The following is a 21995-nucleotide window of genomic DNA, read 5'->3' as shown; positions in this document are numbered from 1 at the left end:
TTTAGTGGCCAATGCAGGTGTGAGGAAACAAGCTAGGAGTAACCAAGCTGAGCATTTTCAAAATTTTAATATGGATGGGCTGCTGAGGATATCAGCTCCAGGGATGCAGGGAATGCTAACAATTCTCTCATCCATCCTTCACCCAGATGACTGACTCGGTAAGTGGTGTCAGAGTTTGAAGCAAAAAAGAAGATACGTACCCTGGCTCCCTGCACGAAACTGGCTGGAGCTGCTACAGAAAGTGGCTTAATGTCCCAGTTGCTTTCAGGGATTGATTCTGCAATGTTTGTATGACTGCGGGTTTGTAATGCACAAAAGACTCCTAGAACCTGGGGATAAAAGTGACCCAGGCTTCTTAAAGGGACGACTCGGGCAGTGTTGTGGGTGGACAGAGTTCTCTAGGGAAACACATTAATTTTCCTCTGAAGCGTAAAAAGTAAATTCTATTAGTTCCAACCAACCAGGACTTTTCCTTTTGCCAGACATCCTGCCATGAGGAAATTTTAGAACCAGGATGCCCAGCATGCTTTCCTTCTGTAGGAATGCTAAGTTGGGCCTCCTTTCTTTCCTGATTTGTGTGGGAAGGAACTTATTACCTTTGAGGATGGATGCCTTTTGGTTAGAAAGAATTCAAAGTAAATAAAACTCTCTGGTAAAAGGTGAGTCTACCCCACACCCCTTAGGCTTAGACCTAATAAAGAAAGGAAGGGTAAAAAGACCCAAGTTAGTTCAAATGTGGGTTGGGGATTGAGGAAGAGAGAAGGAAATCTCTTAGCATAGAGAACTGGCAAACCTTTGAGATAGCAGAGCCCCACTTGGATTTGGCCTGTGGTTCAACAAGTTAAACAACTACTTGTTCTGGAGTGTCAAGATAGGCAGATATCCTCATTGACAGAAGGCTGGCTGTGTTTGTTCAGCCTGAGACCTTTTCAATGAATGTTTGTCTTTCTAGGCCAAATTGAGAGTTGAGCTGGGGGGATTGCCTCTGTTTGGCTTGTTCCATTGCCTTTAGCCTCTCCTGACAGATCAGAGGTCTCCAGCATAGGTTTCAGGTTTTAAGATGGCCAGAGTCTGGTAGTTCTACCCAGGATATAAATCTGTAAAGGAATGCATGTTTCAGAGGTATTGTTTTAACAATACATTTTTTATTTAAGAAATAAGGATAGCCAGTACTAGATAATAGAAATGCCATACTTTCCCACTTAACCTGGTGAATTTTATGTTAACGTTGAAAAATCAGACAGTGCTCATTTCCACATGGGCTTGGGGGTGGATGATGTGAGGATAAGGCATTTCACATTACCATTGCCAGAATAAAATCTACAAATCTACTAAAAAAAAAAAATCTCTCCTCTCAGTTTCAATGCTTACACCTCAATTTTTAGCATGCTAACCTCCCAGAGGACACCAAGGCCTCCCATTATTACATCTCACTACACTCAGTAAACTTAAAGAAAATTATGGGGGCTTCTATGTAATAAATTCAAATTTATGAAGTTAAGGATGTTTGAATCCTGCCTCATTGAAAGGGCACCTAATTTCTATTTGCAAAGCAGATTAACAATGTTTTTCAGATAACAATATAGTTGGGGAAACATGAGTTTAAATATTTTTATCACCAGGGATATATTGTTTTGCTATAAATGTGGATACTTTTCAGCAGAGCCCTTATATTTTATTTCCAAATTTGGAAATGATTAAGGAAACAAAGAGGCTTCATATCAATACCTACTTTAACTCATACATTCAAGTCACAGGATCTTACATAAATAAAAATATGTATGAAAATGTTTAACTAGTGTCTGTCATTTTTCTTTCCAGTCTCAAAGTCAGAAAATGAGATACAAAACTTCCTTGGTAATGAGGAAACGATTACGACTTTACCGAAACACCCTCAAAGAGCCAAGTAAGTTAAAAATCTTTTGATTATTGACTTGCTGATGTTAATTTTTAAGTAGGTTTTATTTTGTCTTGTGGTTATGTGAGATTGTGGGTTTGGGGTGTTTCTTGAGTTTGAATGAAACTTAGAACAACACCTCAGTGTTTGATGCATCTATATACAAATCAGACACACAACACCCCACCAGCAACCGGTTAATCCCCCTCAATGACTACTCATCTGGACATTCTAGAATTAATATTTGACGACTTTCTCATTGAAACAACCACCCCTGACCTTCTGCAGTTCCACTGTCACATTATTCTATGACATATTCATCTTGAATTCATTTCCAGACGATTTGATTGGAATGAGGTTTGACATGTATTGGCTTCCATAAAAGCAGCAGACTTTGATCTTGGTGATGGGGTTTACATGATATGCATCATCTTTACTAGGGACACCAGCCTTCTGCAATGTGGCGGCAATGACATTCCCACAATGTGGTGTCTGAACAGGGAGTAACTGACAGCTGCTCTGTTAGGAATACCTTCATTGTGAAGAATTTAATTTAATATTCCATTTAGAATAAGCATATGATTTAGAGTTGGGTGTTTCCCCTTCCAGGCATCTAGTTTCCTCATTTCAACTACACTACCAGCTGACAGTTGCCTCCAAGGTGTTCATTTTTTGGTAGAAAAAGCAGCTTTCTTAACAAAAGTTAAATGGACAACTCAAGAAATGGTTCTTTTCTATTATTTGGTGGTTATTTGATGGCGGGATTCTCAAGAGAGATGTGGTTATTACGTAAATTCCATTGTTTTGATTCCTCAATGCTGTTCTGGAAGATCCTTTAGCCATATTTCTTAATATTTTGTCAAAAGTTATTTTGCAAAAATGTTGCTTGGATGTTAAATTCTATCCAAATACAGTTATATTTTCTTTCATACTCAATTCTATTAATGATGATTAAAACCCAAACTTCCATAAAAGAGAGAAGCAATATCCTCCTTTATCTTCAAAATTCTGATGTATTTCATTTGTACAATTTGGGCATATGGTGTGATCTTGGGGCTTAAGTTAATTTTCTTATGACTAGAGATAACCTCTCACCGCAGGGATTCTGAAATCTGTCTGTGAATAGCTTATGAAGAAAATTTCCCCTTGATTCGGGTGGTAACCTGAACAGAACCAGGGAGGAAAGGACCTAACAAGTGACTGTAGATCTAAATGACTGCAGGTCTAGCTACAGAATATTTGGGCAATAAGGCTTGTACTTGACCAGCCTCTGTGCAGTGGCCCTCAGAGGCCACTGTGATCCTGCCCTGAGCATAACCTTCAACAGATAATCATCCGTTAGCAGGGTTTTAAAAATCAGAATGGAAAAATAGCCCAGATACTCATCTGAAATTCCCCCATTTCTTCACCAAGGGAGAGGTCAGACTCCCTTCTACCCCCTTTTATAGTCAGTGGTGTGAAGAGCTCTGGCAGATGGTAGGGCCACGGAATGTCATATTTCTATGCAGGAGGATTGGCAAACCACTTTATTTTATGCTGTTGTTTGTCCCACTATGGTGGACAGAGATGCTCAGGGCATGATCTGGAAAACTTGAGTGATGTTTGGGATCTGTTGGTAGAATGTTAAATCTTCTCCAGATAGGTCCCCATGAAAACTTCCAGGTTTTTTTTGACATTTGCTATGGATCTTTAGGCTATGGAATATGTCTTTTCTCAGTAAATCAAATAAGAAAGTGGACTCAGAAATGCTATAACCTCTAGTGTGGTCAGAACAGAATGTTACAGCCATTTATTTGGTATTCGGGAGATAAATGCAGTGAGATAACTTTCTAAAAGGAAAACTTCTGATCACCACAGAGGGATATCACTCTTTAGCCTGTCCGATCAATAGTCACTAAAACCCAGACTCCCTGCTACTTGGACACTGGAAGACTCAAAGGGACTGTTTTGAAGATTAAACTATTTCTCTCTGACATTTGTGCCCCACTTGTCATATGTAGTTAGTTTAATACTGCTTTGGGGATTATTTTAGAGATATGTTTTGAAGACCCTTATATAATTGCCTAGATTTACTGTTAATAAATATTAGCAGATAAAATGGAATTTTTCCTATTTCTTTTCCTTGGGAAAATGCCCCGCTCAGGTGAATGCCTGGTTCCACTGCTGTGTTGAGTCAACTAAGGTGAATCATATAACTTCAAGGAACTTGCAAGGATGAGACAACCATAGTGACCTACAGGTCAATTGACTCCTGGCTACTTAAGAAGCATCTATCCAGGATGCGTCCACATATTTTCAGCACATCAAGAGAAGTCTGTGTCTGGGAAGGCGCTCCTTGGGGCCAGGCTACTGCCTGAGAATTTGTATCTGCCCTTTTGTTGTTGGCACAAAAAGCCACACACATGTTCAAAAGGTAGTGTTGGTGGAGAATGTTTCTAGTATACTAAGAGTTTATGTGTGAAAAATCCTCTGATTCTCTTCCTTGAAATCTGGAGGCATTGCTTAGAATTCAGGAGATCCATAAGCATGGGAGGGGAAATATTGCAAATTTATTTTTACACCTTCTAATGGAAAGTTATCATTTTCTTCTATGGTGAGTGTGGACAACAAACATAGGATTATTAGAGGTACCAATCTCACCAGACTTACAAAGTGGCTGGAAACCTAAAACAACTTAAATACTCCTGTTATTGAAAGCTTTTGATCTGTGGGGGTCACAGTGCATAATTAAGGAATCCATTTTTGTGCAAATATTTTTTTTTCTCAAAGCAAAAGTGAATGGTGGGTTTGACAAACATCCTGACCGGTTGGCTGTACACTGCTTAGATTCAGAAGGTAAGAAAACATTTTAGTTGCAAAATGCTGCTAAAGTGTTCTTACATTTTGGCCTTAATGTAACAGGAAGAGTTGACTAAGTTCTGTGTTGAAGGATGGTTAAGAGTAACAGCCTGGGAGGAACATACTCATTCGGTTTGAATTGGTTTGGGTTTTGTTCTTTTCCAAGCCCCTCATGGTTTTAGACCACACTCACCTAGAGAACTGAATCATGCAGCAGATGCCAGAGAGATGGGACAATTTGAAACTACTCACTAAGCCATGGAAGCACCTCCTAGACACCCAGTCTGGCCAGTTCTCCCAAGAAAGGAACATAGTCCTGGAGACCAAGGAGGAGAGGTCTCAGCATGCCGAGAGAGAATTCCCAGAAAGTGTGAGTGGAGTGTGAGGCTGAGACAGGAAAAGAGGCAAATCCTCAAAGTCAAGTCTCAACACTGCTTCATGGAAGCCCTTGGTTTCTAGAGCAGAAGCAGTTTGACTGTCGAATGCTCTCCTTCAACTTTTTTTTTATGCTAATGCAGAATCTATTGGTTGCATTGCTTAAGCTCTTCCGGCCTGAGAAGTAGAAAGACCTGAATTTGTCAAAGCCCAGAGAAATTGTTGTGGATGTTAATCCCTAGCTTAAATGCGGCCTCTACTATGAAACAATGCACTAAATAAAGAAATTCCCAAAGAATCTGCCAAGCATTATAAATAAGTTAACTATATATTTTTTTAATTTAAAGAAACTATTATTTTCTGACCAAAATTATACAAGAAAAATCTTCAGTTCTAGGAACCAAGCTAATTAACTCTAAGTCGTGTTCTTCCTAATCTACCCAAACTCCTCTTCTCTGCCAAGGCGTTCGGGTTCTTGTACTTAATCCTTAAAACTTCTCTAAAAAATCCAACCATTTCTCTGCTTTTGGGGCGCTTTATATTACTGCCAGGGAGGTCCAAGTGTTTAGGTGGGTATTTTCCGCTACAAAGAACAAGATAAGGGTGTCGGCCAACAACCCTTTAAATCTCCGGGTGGGGTGCAGCCGGCCCTAACCGGTCAGCACAAACAAAGGTTACTTTCTATGATTATTCCACCTAAATCCAGACCAGAACGGAAGGTTCTCCATCCCCACCCCAAGACAGTGGAATCTGCAGCCCCGGGAGAGCGTTCCTCCGAGAGCAGACCTTGTAGTCCATGCCCCTCTAACTGCTTGGGCCGGAAAACGTGGCGTTCACTTTCTACAGACCCTTGAAGGCAAGCCAGGAGAGAGGCAGAGACTTCAGCCGCCGCAACAAGTGGCCGGAACTAAAAAGTGGAAGTGGTCCTCACGTCCCCTTTCCCGGAGGCTAAATCAGACTGCAGGGTACAGTGCACAAGGTCGCAAATTGACAGAGAGAGACCTGGCTGAAGACGAGCTCCCCTTTGCTAAGTCTCCCTCGCCTTTGTTTCCTTTAACAACCAGTCCGCGGGGCCGGTGTGATTTATGCCCCAGAGGATTCTCACACCCTCTCAGGAGGGCGTTGTGGGTTCGAGGCCAGTCTCTCCCAGGTCATCTCTGCTTCTGGCTCACTTTTAGCTCTGGTCAAGGCTGGACTGAAGGTTCGCTTATCTCCGAGCGCGCCAGGCACCAGGGAGGAGGGGCCGGAAAGACTAACTGCGTAGAATAGTAAGGGGAGAAGAGGGAGGGGGAGGGGATAAGCAAGGCTCCAAATAGGAAGGCGAAGTGGAGAAAGGAGAGGAGAGAAGGGGGGTGGGGGGTGGCAAATGACAACAGACATGAGAAATTTCAAAGAAAGCGAGAAAATACAATTTTTAACCAGTGAGTTCTGGACTCCCTGTATTCCGGCCCTTCCTCCTACTCCCGGATCCCGGGACAAACAGCCAAAGTAGGCCACTACCCCGCCCGCCCGGAGCTGCCCTTCAGTTCGGGGAGGGCTGGGTACGCGGGTCTACCCCAAGGACGTTAAGTGCAGCTCCACATCCCCTTCCCAAAGTCGTGGTGAAAGGAGGCATCACCCAGCCCAGCTCACTTCCAAAAGCAGCAAAGTAGAGCAGCTTCGGGGAAGATGGGGGATGGGGCCCAAGGGGAGAGAAAAGAATTCGTGCCCCGGTCAGAGCGCATGAGCATTAGAGGCGAGAGGTACTGAGGGGGAGGGGGCGATGGGAAGGGAAAGAGCTGGCTGGTGCGTGTGTGTTTGTGTGTGTCGGGGTGTAAGTGTGCGCGCGCGCGCGGGGGCGCGCAGATCCGCGTGCGGCGGGACCTGTCGTCGCTGACGTGGGGACGGGCGGCGAGCCAATAAGCGACCCAGGCAATTGTTCCTCTCCGCGGGCCCGGGTCTCCGCCCGGAATCTCTATTCACTTCCTCGCGCGCCCCGCTGCTCCCTCTGCAGCGCACGGGATTTCAAGTGGACACTAAAGACCGGGAGAGGGAGGGGGGAAAAGTCACAACCCAAAACTTGAAGGGGGAGGGAAACTTTGCAGAAGTTTGTGTGTGTGGTTGCACTTTCCCTTCCCTGCTGTCTGGTGACAGTGGCTTGGGCGGTTAGATCTGGCAGCAATCGGGAGCCGAGGCGGAGATGCAGCGGACCGCCCTCTCCCAGCTGAGCTGGGCGCTGAAATTAGTATACATGACCGGGCGCTTCAGCACCACCACCTCTCACAACATCACCTCCATCACCTCCACTTCCCAGCTGGGCGCCGCAACCCTCAGCGCCCCGGGAAGTCGGTCGCTGAAGCGCGCTCGGGTGCTTAGGTCGGACCCTCTGGAACAGAGCCCTGGGGACCCCAGCAGCCCACAGACTCAATACTGAGCACACCACTACCCTTTCCACCTGCCCCGCAGCCACCTTCCGTCTCCGACTCATGGCGCGGCAGGGGCCTCTACCAAACAGTGGCCCAGACCAGCGGCGACGGAGGCGCTTGGCGTTTGCTGTCGCGGCGCTCTGGTTCTCGCTTTCAGCGCTGACCGTAGAGGCCGAGGAGTGGCGGGGCTGACTGGGCCTGCCCGGGGTGGCCGGGTGAAACGAGCAGCTCGCACGACTCATTCTCAAGCGCGCTATTTGTCTCCATAACAGGTAGCAGCTCCGGACACCATGGCCCCCAGCTCGCTGCCGCCTCCAATGCCGCGGTCTTCCCGCGCCTTCCAGAGCAGCTTTCCAAGGCCTATCCCAGCGGTACTTTGAGCGGACTCCTGCGTCTGGGGCTCCCCGGAGACATGTTTGCGCGGCCTGAACCCATAGCGCAGGGACCGGTGGCCCGCACCGAAGCTCTGGCAGCTGCCGCGGCCCTACACGGCTACGGGGGCATGAACCTGACCGTGAACCTTGCCTCGCCCCACGGTCCCGGAGCCTTCTTCCGTTACATGCGTCAGCCCATCAAACAGGAGCTCATCTGCAAGTGGCTAGCCACCAACAGTCCCGCGCCCCAGCGCCTCTGCTCCAAAACTTTTAGCACCATGCACGAGCTGGTTACACACGTCACCGTGGAACACGTCGGCGGCCCGGAGCAGGCCAACCACATATGCTTCTGGGAGGAGTGTCCGCGACAGGGCAAGCCCTTTAAAGCCAAATACAAACTTGTAAATCACATCCGTGTGCACACGGGGGAGAAGCCCTTCCCTTGTCCTTTCCCGGGGTGTGGGAAGGTCTTTGCTAGATCAGAAAATCTCAAAATACACAAAAGAACTCACACAGGTCAGTATTATGCACCGTCCGTCTCATTTGGATCCTCTGGGGAATTAGGCCTCCCGTCTTGGGTACTGGATTTCCTCAAGTTTCAATTGGTGGGGAGGGTATTTTGGTATTTCCACGAACCAGGTTCATAAAATATTAATTATGCCCTTTATTCTTAAAATCACATAAGTTTCCCGAGGGGCTGTGTGCAGGATTTGGGATTTCTGCTTGGGGGGGAGGGGGTTGCTTGAGTCTCTGTACATGACATTGTGTGCTCCTTCTTTGAGTTTGATTTTAAGGTATTTAAAAAGTCACTGTTACCCAAAGTAGTAAAACATAGGAACAATTGTCTTTTACTGGTCCCTTTGGGATCATATGGCAAGCACTCTTTCCACTAGGCAGCCTGATCATCTGACTGCCACCTGAACAGAGGGATAAGGCCCTTGGCACCTTCTTTAGGATTTAGGGTCTCATTTGGCCCTATGTTGGAGCCCTGGACACCCTACATTTGGGTTGTTTGACCACCCTTCCTTTGCTTTAGGAAATACCCAACGAGACTCAGCCACCATGCCATTTCCTGAGTTGTTAAGTGAAATGGGGACATATGTCAACCACTTCTGTTAGTTCTAGTTAACAGAAAGAAAAGGAGCCAGCAAGAGCCTGCAAAGTTGAACTCCTCTGGCCAGAAGCATCTCTAATTAATGCAATTGCAAGGAGAAAGTTTTCACACTTCCCAGAACAGCCTGTTAAGTTATATTAATTAGCTTAGCAGTCGAAGTTCATACTCTCTTTAGGGTTTTCTCAATATGCCCCCTCCTGAAGTAAAAGAAGTCAACATCTCCCTTCCCCGACTTTGGGCATGGGAGAAGGGGAGCAGTAGGGACACCAGAAAATTAAATAAATTCCAGCTTGGTGCCACACTTCTACTCCCTGGTGCTCTGCCTTACTCACCTCTATTCTTGGTGGAAACATCAGCAATTAAGAGTCAAAGAACTCCCCCAGGCTGGCACTGTCGGGAAAAGAAATTTGTTAAATCCCACCTTCTCCATCACCCCTTTCCAAGTCCTGCAATCTTGGAGAAGGACCTGGACCAAGACACTATCACACTTTTAGTTCAGCTATGTCAAGGTCCAGTTTTAGTCCAACACTCTATTTTCAGAGCAAATATGGAAATGTGTGGTTCCCCCCAGTTGTTTTCCAGGATTCCCTCACCATCTCGCCAGCATCTGTCTTTCCCTTACTGCTTCTCCAAGTTAACCCCGGGAAAGGGAGAGAGAAGCCCTGACACGCCACCCTTAATTCTGCTACTCAGTGAGCTGGTTGCAGCACCTCGAAGGTAGCCGCTCAGTCCCCAGTCAGAGAAGAAACTCATTTTTAGTGGCAGGGTGTTTTAAAGCAAACAAACTTATACTGCTCTTTGCCTGGCCACTGTTTGAAGTCCGTGAAGCAGAAAATGGTTAAATTCTTAGAGCAATCGACCTACAGCAGAGAAGCAAGTTCAGTGAGCCAGGGGCTGGCTCAGGTTTGAGTCTATTCAGCTCAGAATTCTAAGTGCATCGTTTTTACTCGTGGTTCTGATTCATTATCAATGGAGTTAAGGAAAAACAAATCTAAGATGCCTTGCCTGCCTCTGCATTTCCCTCAAACCACCCCCCCCATGAAAAAAAGGGGGAAAACCCAACAAAGTGTTTCTCAAAGGGCAGTAGATTTCACTACAAATTATTCATGAAGACAGTTCTCGATTCAACAGGAAAATAATTGCCTTTTCAAATATTAATGGCATTTCATTTCCTCGAGTCGCAGAAGCAGCGAATAGGAGCTGATTTCTCAGAAGTTGAACTTCTCCCAGACCCGAATCCCGGGGATAACTTCGGAGGCAGCTGTCCTAAGCCCCTAAATCCACGCCGAAAGGTTTCACTTTGTGGAGGCCATAGCAGTCCCGGAACAATGGTGCCGCTGCGAGCTCGTCGCGGGTTAGCTGCTGAGCTCCCCCGGGACCCCACCGCCGGCGCCCTTCCTGAAACCTCTATTCCCCAGGCAGCTGGAGGTGGGGGGCGGGGAGAGGCGGCCTGGGTGAGAGACAGAGAGACAGAGAGACAGAGACCTGAGCTCTGTAAACCTCAGTTGGATGAACAGAGACCGCACCTGGGCGGAGGCGCTTGGACAACCTGGCCCAGCCACAAGTGCCAGAAAATGGTGCTAGCCGAAATGCCCCGCCGCTTGGGAACTTTGTCAGGCCAGGCTGGCGCGGGGCGGGGAAGGAAGCCTCGATCGGGTTCTAAACCTCTTGGAAAGGACTCCGGGCCTTTCAGCACTCAACCCCAGGCCCAAGGCCGCTCCGGGCGGCGGGCGGCCGGCCTGCGGGGCCCTAGCCCAACCCTGATTCTTAACATTCACCCACCCACATCGGGCGCAGCGCCCAGACCTGGTTGGAGGGGGAAGGCGGGAGGCTGGGGGGTTGGGCGGGGGACAGGGATTGGGGTACAGAGTTAGGCCAGGAGACCAGGACGCCTCCAGCAGCAGGGACAGGTCCGAGGATGCTGGGGCAAAGCCTCACCTGGTCTCCCAGGGGCCTCTGAACTTCCAAGCTGCCGGCATCACTAACGGTGCCCTGCGTTATGTATGTATGTATGTATGTATGTATGTATGTATGTATGTATGTATGTATATATGTTTTCGCCTCTATTCCTCCTCTGGGGCGAAATCACTGTTTTACTTGAATGAGGTGCTCTCAAGGTGGGATAAGTATGTTTGAGGAAATATGTATGTAGGGGGAATCAAGCTCAAATTCCATTCCTCCAGTTTTTTTTCAGCATATAGTTTCCCTTTGCAGTACCTAAATCGCATGATTCTAGTAAATGAATTTACAAAGAAAGGTAGAAAGGAAGGAAGGGAGAGAGGAAAGAAGAGAGGGAGGGAAAGAAGGAAAAAAGTTTTAGTTTTGCAGATGCTAACAGGGATGGGGGAAGAAAATGAGGGGCTAGATAGGGACACTCATTTATTCTGTATCTTTCTCCTCTTGTTGTTGCTATAAGATGATACCAGTGTCCCCCAAAATGGCATATGCCAGCACTGTCCAGTCTTCCACTGTACTTACTAGTGCTACTCCTACAGGAGAGGGATTCAGTGGTGGGGTGGTGCTGTCCCGCTGAGCACCCGATGGTTGTGCGCAAACCTCTGGCTCAACCATAGCCTAAGCACAGCTCGGGCAAAGGGCCTTTGTTCAAACCTGCCCCCCTGCTCTCCTCTTTCCTGGAAGCCGCGGGAGAAGCGACCACAAAGGCGACAGTCGTCCAGCCGTGCTTCTCTTTGCTTCCTTCCCTCAACCCAGGGCGCTCCGTGGCATCCGTTTGTTGGAAATGCCTAGACATGTGCTCCCCTCCTTCCCGCAGCATCGACGGCTCTTGCAGGAACCTGCGCTTCCAGGATTTTCGGGTCCTTTCCCCCACATAAACCAGCGAAGCCTCTGGACGAAGAGCTCAAAACTAGGGCTGCCTCCTCGGCCAATGTTTGCACCCTAACGTGCTCTCGCGCCTTCCCGCGGCTCCACGGCGCATCGCACCGTCTGTCCCAGCCCCGCGCGGGTCTATCCCGACGCCCGCTCGCCCGCCGGTCCGCCCAGCCGAGTCTGACGGGACCACTTCAGCCGCGCTCGTTCGGAAACCGCGGCGCTCAAACGGTGTGATTGCGAGAAAGGCCTCGGATCCCACTTGGCTCCGGCAGACCTGGCCTCTCGAATCGAGCCTGCGAGACTGATCGCGGGAAGTGGGTGGTCTGAGCGGGTGAGGGTTGGGGGGCGCAGTTCACCTCTCGCCAAGTGTCGGGACGGGGAGAGCCGCTGCCAGGGGCAGCTTCTCCGCAAGGCCGCTGGAGCGACGGGATAAAATATTGCGGGCGCGCGTATTCTGGAGGGATCCGGGACGTTTTAGGCAAGATTTAAAGAAGACTGCTAAATGTTTGCCCTCGGGGAGCAGAAGGAAGGGGAGGAGGCTCCATTTCCCGTAAAAATCACCTCTGAAATGAATTATTGCTCAGACTCCCTTTCCCTGCAGCACGAATCCACATTAGGCACATACTATGTGCACTGACTACGCATCTTAAATTATTCTATCGTCCTGACGTTTGCACAAAAACTACTTTAGGAAACAATTTGCTCCAGGTTGGGGTGTGTGTTGGGTGGAATGCTGGACCCAGGGCAAAGACTTGGCTGGATCAGCAATTTTAAATCGAGCAGATGAGAGCTCCTTAATCAACTCTTTTCCGGACAGAGGGGCTTCTAGCTGCCAGTGAAGAGAACCTGGAGAAAGACAATCGGAGTGGATTAGGATTTTCCAGGATGGAAACTCGACTAAAATGGAGTCATTGTCGCTCCTCCTCCATACCCTCCCCTCAGACCCAGGCGGGAGAGGGGGAGGGGTCGAGGCGAGCTGGAGGGAACTCTGGGGGGTGTGCTCTGAGGCGGGGAAGGGGATGCCGAGTCTGAGGTTTTGTGTGTGTATATGTGTGTGATTTTTTTTAAACGCCCCCCCCCCCCAGAAAATGGAAGAGAAATGGGGGAAGGGTGGTGAGGCAGATCTGGGGCCGTCGCCCACGAGTACTAACGTCTCTGCATTGCCTCCACCAGGGGAAAAACCCTTCAGGTGCGAGTTCGAGGGCTGCGAGCGGCGTTTCGCCAACAGCAGTGACCGCAAGAAGCATTCACACGTGCACACGAGCGACAAGCCATACACGTGTAAAGTGCGCGGCTGCGACAAGTGCTACACGCACCCCAGCTCCCTGCGGAAGCACATGAAGGTGCACGGGCGCTCCCCGCCGCCGCCTAGCTCTGGCCCTGACTCGGCCACGCTGCCTACCCTCGTGTCGTCCTCGTCTGACGTCCGCCGCGAGCCCCTGGTGGCCTCCTCGGCGGTGGTGGCTGCGCGTGGCGACCTGAGCTAATGGTACGTGTGTTAGGGCGAGGGTTCCATCTCACTTGCCCCCACCGCCCCTGAAGTCCCGCACCACCACCTGGTCCTGATGCTGCCACTGCCACTGCTGTTTCCTGAATAGGCTGCCTCCATGGTTGCCGCTTCTGCATTCACTGCTTGCATAGGCCTGCTCAGTGAGGCTTGAGGAGAGCCTGAGGAAGGAAGGAGAGGAGGGATGGAAGGAAAGAAGCAAGAAAGGAAGGGCCAGTCATCACTGGAGCTCATTGAATATGTTGATTTAAGGTCCATTATTTTAAAATATAACTATGGTATACTTATGTATTCTCTTATCACACCTAGTACCACCCCACTAATCCACACAGACCCCCTCATGACTGGATTGCATGAAACCAGTATTGGGATAAAGAAAGAAGAGAAAGAGACAGGTCGAAGGGGGGAAATACATATCAGGGGAGTTTATATGCAATCTTGGCAACTGCAGGTGGCAAAAGTAGGGCCGTGAAGTCCTTAGGTGTTTCACAGAATGGGAAATGTTTTCTCAGTAGGCCCGGTACTGAGGTTTCTACCCACTCCCTTCACAGCTTCCAATGGGAACCTCGTGAGAAGTTCCCACCAAGAAAGGTGGCAGAGCGTTCCAAAACCATTTTCTTCTTTCTATTCCCATTCCTTTTTTTTTTTTAACCTCCTCCCCCAACTATACTTTGAAACAAAAATACTCAGACCCAGATCTCAAAAATTGTAAGCACTCCTACAAAGGAAATGGGCCTGCTGGTTTCAACAACTTCCCTTGGAGATCACATGCCTCTCCTCACAGATTCACCCAATCACAGAGATGTGTGTTTGCTGGTTAATATGCTCTATATACATTATATTATTGGAGTAGAGGCTGAGTCTAGAAAACAGCAAATAAACACAAAAGAGTGCTGGAGGGGCTTTAAGTTTCATTACCGTGAAACCTCTCTGGACAAATCACCCTCTTCACTATATTTTGACCCTTGTCCTGGCACTGTTTGTAGAATCCTTTGGATGCTTTGCCACTCCAGGTGCAGAATGGGCCAATAGTGTCACTGAGTTGAGGTAGCCACAACGAAGGGAAAGTGAAAGAAGCCTAAGTAATAGAGGCTGGGTGAATTGAGTCAATCCTGTGCTAGTCTTTGTAAAAATCACACAACTTTTCTTTTTTAAGGGACAAGAGATGAACTGAAATAACAAATGTAAAGAGTCTATATTGACTATGTTTGATATGCTGTGTATCAAATCCCCAGAAAAAGAACCAGATGTTGGGGACAGGGAAGAGGAAAGCCCTTGCAAATGTTGCTAAGTGAGGGGTGAGGGTATATCAGTGCCTGTTTCCCAGTCTTTCACCCTTTATCAAGAGGATGGGCCTGCCCTGAAATTCTCGCTAAGATTTGGAAAAATAAAAAGAAATGGATATAAAGGCTTTGGCGGACCCATCCCCTAGGGATTTGGAGATAGTAAGGATGTGGTATTCCCACCTAAAGGGAGTCCCCTAAAAAGTTCAATTTTAAAAGCTGAACCTGGCAAACATGTCCTTTCTCTGCCACTCTGCTGTGTTTTCTTCTCTTTCCTCTTCAGACATCATTAGACAATTCTCACGTGTGCCCTGCAGTCCTACACTTCTGTAAGATAAGTAATGTCCTAACTGAAGTGGGACTGTTTTCATTAACCCTAATACAAACCAGAATCTCCCAAATACATCCTTAGTGAATCCCTTCTTGTGGAAAGGGAACTACACTCTCCTCTTCCCCACCTCCCTCTAAAACAGGGACCAGAGGCAGCCTGGTGGTTTTTTTTTTTTTTTTGGGGTGGGGGGTTCTTCAGCAAACAATTCCTTCCCATAGGAAAGCATCCGCCCCACAGCCAAAGTGCAGAGGGCATCTGGGGAACTTGCTTCTTCTGACAATGTTTAAACCTACCTCCCCCCCCCCCATAGGACTCCTTTCTTTCTCTTCTATTTCTAGACCCCGTTTTTGTCTCCTACTCCCCCCTCCAAAATAATGAAATGAAATAAAAATGTTTGGTCGGCCATTAATCGCCTTTAATTTTTCATTTGCTTGTTACAGATGTCCACCGCGTTGCTCGCAAGGTAATCTCGCCTGGCGCAGCTGAGCGCCCGCATCTCTCGCCTGCGACATCAAAGGGCCCGCGCACAATGCAATGTTTCTTCGCCACGGTGCATCTTCATGGTAAGTTAGGATTTCTATGGCAATGGGCAAGTTGCACTGAAATCCTGAAAGGCCAAGCCTGGAGCCCGTCCAGGCTTTTCATTAAGGACATAATATTTACGTCTAACAGGCCTTTTTTCTTGTGTATACAAGTATATATTTTTGTTTGACGCGGACTAAATCATTTTCATTTAATTTCCGGTAAACAAAACCCACGCGAATGGGCACTTGTTCCCGATCATAATAAAAATGGATAATAATGTGAGAGAAGAAAAGGGCCGCTTGAATCGCCGCTCAGCTCCCTTTGTTTCTGCTTTCTGCGGTGATCAGAGGGCGCATTTGGGTTTGATGGCAAGTTTCTAAAGGCGAGGAAATGGTTTGTAAGAGGGGAAAGAAAAGGAGAAAGGTCTAATCAAGCTCGGGTTGTTCAAAGAGTCGAGTTTTGGGGTTGAAAGTGTGAGTTTGACGGTGCATCAGCATGCCGTGTTAGGCTCGCCATGGAAATGTGCTCGGGGAGCGGCCGCTTCAAAGGCGGCACACTTCACTACAGACACTCTATTAAGATACATTTGCGTTGATCTTTGCTTTCACGCCATTTAATACTGTCACTGCGATCTCCAGTATATACTTCCTCCTCAGGACCTGACTCCCCATTTTAGGGGTTCACCCACACTCTGATGTAGGAGAGAGGTGCTTTGGTGCCACAGACGCTTTCAAGAAAGGGAGGAGCTGGACTCCAGTGATTCTTGACTGCGCCCCAAAAGAGGCTCCAGGGTGAGGAGTAAATAACTTGAGGGCAATCTTAGAAACTTAACAAATGAGCATGCCCATCTCTGTTTCCTATGAAGCATTTCTGAATCTTGAGTAGTGTGGAGGTCTGAATTTGGGAATTGGGAGGCAAAGGGAGACATCAGGATGAGTCTGGGGAGTTCAGACTGTGACTTTGGGACATTAGCACTTTGGCCCCTAGCACAGTACATCCTGCCTATGCATCCCAGAAGCCTTCTCAGGCCCACAAACTTGTTTCTCACAAGGTGGAGTGTATGGTACCCCTCAGGCCTGGAATGCCCTGGGTGGGATCTCAAGAGCCCAAGGCCAAGGGGATAGGAAAGATGGCAGGAAAGTTAGAAGTCCATGTTCCCTTAATTGTCTTGTTGTTTATTTTATCTAAGTACCCCAGTGAATAGGGGAAAAATAAACATGGTGGAAAAAAATCAAACAGTTGAGTCTTCTTTAGTGCCAGTCCTTGTGGTTGAATAAAAAGGATGGTCCGCTTTCTATTGAGCTGAGAAATCTTTGAAGTGGGAGTTATTATCTGAGACATTCCTGCTTGTCGTCCTAACAACGCTGATGAAACGTAAAAGGTTCTTTGTCAGCGATTTGTTCTCCTCTCTGTCAAACGCCCTCTGCCCGATGAGTCTCAAACCGTTTCTAACGAGATAAAAATCAAACTTCTTTTTAAAAAATACGTGCACACTATACTATCTGATAACTCTAGGGCTAAGTCCTGCTAAGGGAAAAATCAAAAGCAATGCAGAGAAAGGTCCAGAGCCTATGGAGCTATGCAGATGTTGAGGGGCCCTTTGCACAGGCTCTGGGACATGGGAGAAAGAATGCAGAGAAGATACAGGAAGAAAAGAGCATACTCCAAGCCCACACTTGTGTTTGTCTCTGGCTCTGGCATGCACTCCATCAGTCCAAGTCAGGTCACCTACATGAGCCTCCTTTGGGGACCCCTCAAGTTCCCAATATTCTTGCCTCCTGGGAACCTAAGGCTGCAGCCAAGTGATTGTTAATATTTCCTGCTCCTTCAAAGCCAATCTCTGCTAAAAATAGGTTCATTGTCAGTTTCTTCCCACCAGCAGTAATCAGCAAACCCTTTCTGCCATAATAGAGTGACTTGAAGGAGAAAAACATTTAATGCCTTCCTGTTTTCTTTGGAGTCTTGGCAATTGGAATTCAGAAAGTCCAGACTACAAGATAATGATCCCAAAATGCATGCAAACACTCCCGTCCCATTCACATGTGCAGTTCTTCATTTTATATTGTGCCCAGGAAAGATACTTTCACTTTGTCCAGCTTTCCCCTAACCTTCTGATGTAGTTTTAAAGGTGTTTGAAATAAACAAGGATGTTCCTGTCTTCCCTCCCCATGTGTACTGACTAAATGATTTGTACAAAAGTTTCCCCAAGCTGTAACCCATGCTGATATTATAGTTGCTGCAAATGTTGTCTCCTATATTGATTTTTATTTGTTTACTGGAGACCCCCATATGTTTGTTTATATCACTAATTTATGGGAAAATGTAATGATTGCAATGAATGTGAATTATACAGAGAGGCAAATGTTTTGTAATAATTCACACGTACAAAAAAAGCCTGAATGAAACCTTAGACTATCTATACTGTTTGTGATTTATCATTGGTCCCCTAGCAACCTTAAATTATGAACTAACTTGAAAGAAAAGTTATGTATTTGACTGAAAGTGATTGTTGAATGAAAACGTAGTTGAAAGCCATGGCTTAATTTCATTGTATATATATATGTAAAAATGAATTAAAATCTGAACTGTGATTCATTTTCCCCTTAAAGGCCTTTGTGTACATGGGGTCCATTTTGCTATCTTCTTTGGAAATAAATGATGTGGTGTTTCCCTTCCTCTTTTGAATCTGAGTGTCCTCTTATTGCTTTATCATCCTGGGAGAGACCTGGGCCCTCCCACAGACTCCAGTCCTCTTTCCACTTCTTTTTACAGTTTCATAGAAAAGCCTCCAAGATTGGTTGTTGAGGGCAGCAAAACAGAGGGTCTTATCAAAGTGTCATTATGGAGGAGTCCTCCCTCACCCCCAATTTCACTCCAGGGATGCTGGTGCTCACCAACTGGTTTCTATTATGGGAGGGAGAAATTTAAAAGATATTCTTAATGTCTTATAAGAAAAGTTGATTTTCAGTGATTCTGGGCACCCCGAATCCATTCACATCTCTGACTCCCTAGAGGAACATCTAGTAGTTGAGAGGAATAAAAACAGAGGAAAAGAGAGGAAGTATTGACTCCAAGCCCCATCTAAGCCCTGATAGGTTATATTCAACACAGTTGCCTTCAGAATTCTTGATAGCTGGATACTACTCCCTCTGCTCAGACCTCACAGCTCCCTTGGAGAACTGTGAAGAGTCAAGTCCTAAGATGTGTGACTACAGCCTACTTGACTCTTTCTTGCCTCCTGACCAAGGGATCTTCAGTGGTTTTAGCATCTGATGTGGAAGTCCTCTTAACTGACCTTGCCACTGAAGCGTTTATTTCAGATGCATGGGTGTCACCAGAGCTTTCCTCCCAACTCTATTTCCTTCTCTCTAGACACCTGTGTATCCCCTCCTCCCTGATCCTACTGGGCAGGCACCACAGGGCTAGTCCCTTTTCTGCTAGCATGTTGTTGGTCTGGGGCACCAGGGTGGAGGCAGAGTCTAGGACCAGACTGCATAGGAGGACGATGACCCCTGGGGTGGGAATGCTGGGTCTTACAGAATATTTTGAAGAACCAGCTTCTAGGGCAAGGGTTGTAGTCCTGAAGAGAAACTTACAGGGAGGAACTTAGGGAAAAGACTCCAAGGGGACACCAAAGTGTGAAAAGAATGATCACAGGGAAAGGCCTCTGGAACTGCCATGACAAGTCCGAGTTTATGGGAGCTGCAAGTGTGGAGGTCCAGAGAGAATGGTACTGAAATTAGAGCCCCCTCTCTTAGATGAGCCTCACCACCCTCCCCCTTCTGCCTTAGGGGATAGAGATCTCTCCAGTGCTCCTATCTCCCCATCCAGTCCCTTTGAGAGAGAGAGCACTCATTAAAGCCATTTCACAGGCCAGATCATTTTGGTGAGGAGCAAGTGGGAATTTGGAAGGGGTCAAGGACTCCCCTCCAGGCTGCTTTCTGGCTGCAGGCTCTCTAGCCTGCTGAGTCTCAGCTCCAACAGCCTGCCACAGGATCACATAGCTATGTCCATCGTCCATCACTGTGCTCAAGAAGAGACCCCAGTCCTTCCCCTGCACCTCCCCTTCATACCCTGGTCAGAGTTGTGCCTCAAGGGCACCACAGAGGTAGAATAGCGGAATAGAGAGAGAAGAGAGTGTGAGGAGGGGCAGCTTTCCCTGGCATCCCTTGCTGGTATAGGAGTTGGAAAGACCGGCTAATAACCCTCCAACTTGGGGCTGCAGAAGTAGATGAATAGGGGGAAAGAAAAGAGGAAACACCCTGGCACACCTCAGAGCCCTTGCTGCTGTGACTGTCAGGCTTTTTTCCAACCATTATTTTGGCAGAAAGTTAAATTTGTCAGTCCCAAAGTTTCACCCTAGAGATAACCTGATTTGCCTTCTGGGGAAGTTACCCATCTCCCATCATTTAGTGGTAGCTCCTAGCTCACTTCATCTTGCTATGTATTTCCACCGGGCCTTTTCTCTTTGCTCCTGTGCACTAGGGAATGGGAGCATCATGTGAAACTATGGGGTTGGTGGGAAGACTTTGACTAGGAGCCGGTCTCTCAGGTTTGTCCTCCCTGACTATAGCACTATGCACTTGGATAAGGGAAGAAACCCTGTGTATCACATTCCTGCTGTGGTAAAATAGATTTAAAAAAAATCTCCATCACAAGTTTGTTTTGAGAATTAAGTAACATAACCCTTGAATCACTTAGAATTTACATGTTGTTGGTGTTGTAGATGTTATTATTATCACTTACATGACTCTGTCTTTTAGATACTTCCCCTATCTCCTCACTGGTTCTGATCTCCAGACTTTCCTAGAAAAGGCAGCCTCAAGTTCCATACAGGGTATGCCTCTCCAGGCCACCTGGGGGCTAGATGAGGGTCCTGAAACCACGTGAGTTTCTGTTCCCTGGGAGTTCCAAAGCCTAGTGCAGGGAGGGACTGAGGCAGAGATGCAATTTATTTTGTAAAGGTAAAAAACAAAAATGTAGGAAATCAACTTTATTTTGGTGCAGAACAAAACTGGAGAAACCTGAACAGCCCTATGAGTTGTCAAGACAATAACACTGCACTGAACTCCTCAGGCAGTACGTCTAGTTGTGGATATATTTTCATCATAGGTCTCTGCGATTATTTTTTTAAAGATTTATTTATTTATGCAAACAAGTGCTGGGGTACAGGCCAGAGATGTGGGGGTGAGAGGATTCACCAGAGACAGAGTGGGGAGCAGAACAGGCAGACCCAGTGAAATACACTGCTGAGGGGAGCAGCGGGTGAGACAGGAGAGGTCTGCTGCATCATGTGGGTTGCTCCCTGGCAGGCCAGGGATTGAACTCGTGCTGCAGAGGCTTTGGATTGCTTCATATGGTGCTTACCCCCTTGCACCACTATGGAGGCCCCTGGTCTCTGCAACTATTGAGAATCCCAAGCAAGGTTTTAACCACCTGGGTGTAAAGGGCAGGAATATGGAAGTGGGAAACTGGATTGTGAGACCCAAGACAGATTACTTGGGCAAAAACCACATAAAAACAAATTTTTCATAGGAAAGCATCAAAATATTTTTCATAATCATAGTTTTATGTTACCAGATTCTCATGGATAATAACATCTTGGTCACCAGGTAACCTGGATTCCATAATATGTTCTACTTGTCACCAGCTTCCTATGTGGGCATGAGAATAGTGTTGCCTTTTTACCCAATTATTATACATGTAAACATGCCTGAGATGATATAGGAATGTTATCAAGTTCAGATCCCAAACTCATTCAAGAAAAAGTGAATCTCAGTACACAATTAGGAGAGGTACTTGGGTTAACCTTGAAATCTTCTAGTGACTTTGAAAATATCTAAAACAACTGCAAATAAAAATGGAAAAAGAAAAAAAAAACTTTCAGAATGTAAATTAATCAAATATAAAAATGACCACAGAGGTGGTATTTGATATTTTCCTTGCATTTTTTACTCCTTTAGATCCAGTATAAACTCTTTACGTGCCAACATACAGACTGGGGCCCGCCCGATCAAGTCAAAACAAGTCAAGCAGGGCTGTGTATCATTCTGAATTTCTAAATGAATAGGCAGCCTTGCAAAATGTCTGCATTTTGGAAATGCAGGAAACAAACCAAAATTGAGTAAGTTTTGATAATTCTGTCCATACTGTACAGCGGTAGAATAAATGACAAAAAGAAAACCACCTCACCCACAGTACTATCAGACTACTTACACAGAGTATCAGAAGGATGACCCAGTTTTCTCTTGTTTGTGACTGACAGCTGGCTCATAAAAGGTCATACAAGCCAGATGAGGATGGTGTTCTTTGCCAGAACTGGGAGAAACTACAGATAGCTCAAAGTCCCTGGCCTGTGCTATAGCAAGGTCTGGCTCAGTGCTTGATAGAGGCCTCTAGCTTTTGTTTTCATCAATGTATTCATTAAGCATTAAAAAAATACACCTGACATCTTCATGAAAATTGTTTAACCTGAAATGCACATATTTCTAAGTCATGAAAAGCTTTGCTTATT

General features: G+C 46.7%; 1 protein-coding gene across 2 annotated transcripts; it reads left to right on the top strand.

Annotated features, from left to right (window-relative positions):
- Window positions 1-523: 523 nt before the first annotated feature.
- ZIC4 (Zic family member 4) lies at window positions 524-13322 on the top strand (the record flags this gene model as incomplete). 2 transcript variants are annotated; one of them, XM_084231179.1, is made up of 4 exons in its annotated part: window positions 524-659; window positions 1822-1906; window positions 7788-8405; window positions 13009-13322. In XM_084231179.1, 3 exons carry the CDS (start codon window positions 1837-1839, stop codon window positions 13320-13322), a joined length of 1002 nt encoding a protein of 333 aa, XP_084087305.1. The 2 variants fall into 2 exon arrangements, with proteins under 2 accessions (XP_084087305.1, XP_084087306.1); XM_084231180.1 differs by lacking the exons at window positions 524-659; window positions 7788-8405 and having other exon boundaries at window positions 1837-1906.
- Window positions 13323-21995: the final 8673 nt, after the last annotated feature.

This window comes from Talpa europaea (assembly GCF_964194135.1).
Source record: "Talpa europaea genome assembly, chromosome: 4".
Lineage (NCBI taxonomy): Eukaryota > Metazoa > Chordata > Mammalia > Eulipotyphla > Talpidae > Talpa > Talpa europaea.
Note: the sequence above shows the minus strand (reverse complement) of the source record. Positions and strands in the feature narration are given on the sequence as shown.